General features: G+C 68.6%; 1 protein-coding gene across 1 annotated transcript in view; it reads right to left on the reverse strand.

Annotated features, from left to right (window-relative positions):
• Nucleotides 1-3,795, reverse strand: part of CUEDC1 (CUE domain containing 1) — a 9,168-nt gene that overhangs the window by 3,819 nt on the left and 1,554 nt on the right. The window contains exons 2-4 of the mRNA XM_026047883.1: nt 2,428-2,498; nt 1,940-2,090; nt 629-776 (exon numbers count right to left, since the gene is read on the reverse strand). Coding sequence (XP_025903668.1) covers nt 629-776; nt 1,940-2,090; nt 2,428-2,498 — 370 coding nt within the window. The remainder of the gene's footprint in view (nt 1-628; nt 777-1,939; nt 2,091-2,427; nt 2,499-3,795) is intronic.

Here is a 3,795-nt window from a genome sequence, read left to right on the forward strand (position 1 = left end):
CGCCCCGCGGCGCCCGGCGCTCCTGCCGGGACACACGGGACACCGGCGCTGAGCGGAGCAGCCGCGCGTCCTCCCCGCAGCCCTGCGTGCTCCGCAGCCGGCGCCTCCGCGCACAGCACGGGGCCGCTCTGTGAGGGTCTCCCCTCCTTCCCTGGCCTTTGGGGGGATTTTCCTTGGCGGATTTCAAGCCCTTTCCTCGCAGCCTCGCAGAGCAGCGGGGCTCCTGGGACCTCCCGTTCCGTCACCGGGGGTGCTCGGCTTGGAGCCGCGTGCCCAGGCCCCATCGTGGTGCCAGTCCCGGCTGTGCCGGCAGCGGGCGAAGGCAGGGACACGCCTCAAGCCCCGGGAGCCCGGTGCTGTCCCCAGGGGCTCTGCTGGTTCCTCAAGTCCGGGTCTGCCTTTGTTCCCGAACCCATGGGAACCTCTCCAAGAGCTAATGGATGGCGCGGCCGTGGCTGCAGCAGCCGGCGAATGGGCCCTGCGGCGCAGCCCGCAAAGCCAGGCTGGTACTCGTGATCCTGCCCGGATCAGGCCGAGCACTGCTGGGGGCACCTGCCCGGGGACATTCCCTGCGGACTCAAGGCTTTGAAGGGAAAAACAACTGGAAAATGATGGAAGCGAGACTCACGGAGACTGCTGGTGGCAGGCGGCGATCGGGGCGGTCCGGAGGGGCGCAGGACGGGGCCCGTGGCCGGTTCCGCCCGTGCGGGTCTCGCGTCGCTGCTCCGTACGTCCGGGCTGCGCACGCAGCCCCGCGGCTCCGCTGGCCACCAATCCTGCCGCACGGAAACAAATAAGCACACAAGCATCCCGTTAATACTTGTCCTACCAGGTATTAAACCAGCTGGGTTTAAGCTCTTCGCAAAACACAAAAGAAAAATTAAAAAAATAAAAAAGGAACGCGATCAGGTAGGGATAAACTGTGCCTGGAAACCTCTGCGGAACGAAATGCCCCTCGCTCGCCCAGCACGGCTCATCCGGCAGAGAGCAGCTTGGCTGGAGGGGCAGTTTCGGTGCCCATTGCCTGGCAGAGGAGAGCCCGGTGCAGCACGCGGTGCACGGGCACGGTGCCTGGGCACACGGTGCGTGGGCACGGTGCAGGGTGTGCAGTGCAAGGGGCACGGTGCACGGGCACGGTGCAGGCACACAGCAGCCGCTGCCCCGCGCAGCCCGGCACTTGCAGCTGCCGCCGGCAGAGGACAGCAGCACTGTGCTTCCCCCGCCACCCAGGTCGGGAAACATCCTGCTCCTGCTGAATTCCGAGCAGGAGCCCCAGGAGCTTCTGCATTCGGGGCCATTCCCGCTCCTGCACGAGCCCAGGGACCTGGAGGAGTCTCTTTCCCCCGGGGCTGAAGCTATCGGCGCAGGCAGATGGGCAGCATTCCCAGCCATTCCCCCCTGCCTGGAACTGGCTGCTCCCTCCCGGCCGGTTCCTCCAGCTCCAGGCCCTGCAGCTTCACCTACAGCCCCTACATCTACACCCGTCCTCAGACACAGGCGGGCGCTTTCCCACGGAGCCCCAGGGAGGCAGCACCCGCTCCGCAGGGAGCAGGAGGGACGGGGACCGCGGCCTGGTGCTCCAGTGGCTGCTCCGAGGCGCGCTCAGCCTCAGCACGGCAGCATTCCTAAAATAGCGGAGGGAATTCAAATGCAAAAGCAGGTTTCCCGGAAGGGATTAAAGGAAAATAGGTCAAGCGAGCGCAAGCGATTAAGGCAGCCCAGCGTCCCGGGCGGGCCGCAGCCGTGCCGGGTGCTGCGGCTGCGCCGGGGGCTGCGGAACATCCAGCGCGCTGGGCGGCCGCGCTGCAGCCCCCGCTCGGCGCGGCACTGCGCGCGACACGGCGCGCGACACGGCACCCCCCTCGACGGAGGGTCCGGAGCGGCGCCAGCCCCGCGCGAGCACGTCCCCAGGAACCCCAGCCAGCGCCTCGGCCCGCACCGAGCGTCCCGGCCGCCGCTTCCCGGGGATTTGCCCGCGAGCTGCTCACGGGCGAGCGGATGAGGGCTAATCCGGGGCTGGAACGGCGCTCCGCGCGCTGCCGCTTGCCCCGCTGATTAGCAGGGCTGATCCGCAAGCGCTCGCTTGTGTCCTAAGCCCGGGGTCAAGGAAATGGAAGGGCGGGAGGGGAAGGACGAGGCCAGCTCGGCAGGCAGGGGCAGCAGGGAACTGCCGGGAATTCCCTGGGCATGACGGAGGGCAGCAGTGAATTCCCGGGCATTTCCCAGGCTTGCCCGGCCACACTTTTCCACAGTTCCCCGCTGCACCAAGCCTGTGAGGGCTTTGGTGGGGAATCACCTGCTGCTGCGGCCCGAGCGCTGGCGAGCGGCGGTGCCGCTGAGCGGAGCCGCCGCCGTTCCCGCCCGGCTCGCCGTGCCCACCGCAGCTGGACGTGGTGCCAATGCAGGCGGCTCCGTGGCGCACGGTACCTTGCGACGCAGCTGCCTCTCCGCTCTCTCCGCTGGCTCTGGTCGTGCCGTGTCCACCCACTGCCCAAAACCTGCGAGCAAGAGAGAAACCCGCGTTACACTCCAGGCTGCAGAGAGCCCGGAGCCCATCCAGAGAGCCCGGAGCAGCTCTCGGCTGTCGCCCTCGCTCCTGCGGCAGCGGGAGGTGGCATTTTGGGGACAAGCTCCCTGATTTTCCAGCCTGGCTCCGCTTCCCCCACGCTAAAGTGGATGGGGGCCCTGCAGAGCTGGTGACGATGGCAGCAGCCGTGGCCAGAGCTCGCCAGGAGCCGGGAAGCGCCGACACTGCTGCCGGGAACCCAGACGGCCCATCCGGAGCCGGGCCACAGCTCCCAGGAAAAGCAGCCGGGGGGACTCGGCTCTTTCCCCGGCAGCTCCGCAGCCTCCCGCTGCCCAGCATGGAGCGGGCGTGCGGCCGGCAACGCCGTGAGGCGTCTGGCCCCTCCAGACGCAGCTGCCGGCCGGGATTTTGAGCCGCTTGTTTGTTTGTGTCCAGGCAACCAAGAGAGGCTGGAAAAAAATATATCACTTTGTCACCCCTGAGTCACCGCTGCGGAGCGGCCGCAGCGCCCGCCATCCCGCCGTGGCCGCGGCGCAGAGCCGGGAAGCGCAGCGGCCTCCGGGCGGAGCGGCCGCGCTCGCGTGTTCCAGCTGCGCCTCGGCGTTTCCCGGGAAATCGGCCGGCCCCGGTTTCCATGGCAGGTTTTGTGCGGGTCCGCACAAAGGGGCCGCGGCGGAGCGGCCGCTCTGCCCGCCGCAGCGCGCGTCCCCTCGGCCGGTCCCGCCGATGCAGCCCGGCGAGGCAGCGCTGCCCTGCGCGCTTCATGGCCCCTCGGGGCCAAGCCCGGCCACCCTGGCGCCCTGCAGCTCCCACCCTGCACCGCCGGCACTGTGCTCCCCTGACACCCTTTAACTTTCATTTAGAAACTCTTTGCTAAGGAAGCGCTGCGAGATTCCAAACTTTCCCGGTCTTTGGCCCAAGGGGGTCGGTGGCACCAGAGGGTCTGGTGGCTCCCAGAGGGTGTGCAGCACCCGCGGGCAGAAGCACCAAGTGGGTTGGTGACACCAGCGGGTTGGTGACACCAGGCGGGTGGTGACCCCAGGGTTGCACTGTGCAGCACGCGGCGATGGTGGCATTGGGGTTCAGTGGTCCTGGGGGAGCACCCCATGGTCCTGGCGCTTCGGTGGCACCAGGGGCATCGTGCAGCGCTGGTGATGGTGACAATGGAGGGCTCAGCGGCCGGGGCTGCCCCACACAGCACCGGGAGGCTGCTGGCACCGGGGGTTGGTGGCACCGGGGGGTGGCACCGGGGCGGGTGGCAGCGGGGC

Source organism: Nothoprocta perdicaria, unplaced genomic scaffold (assembly GCF_003342845.1).
Source record: "Nothoprocta perdicaria isolate Ctin4 unplaced genomic scaffold, notPer1 scaffold_50, whole genome shotgun sequence".
Taxonomy (NCBI): Eukaryota; Metazoa; Chordata; class Aves; order Tinamiformes; family Tinamidae; genus Nothoprocta; species Nothoprocta perdicaria.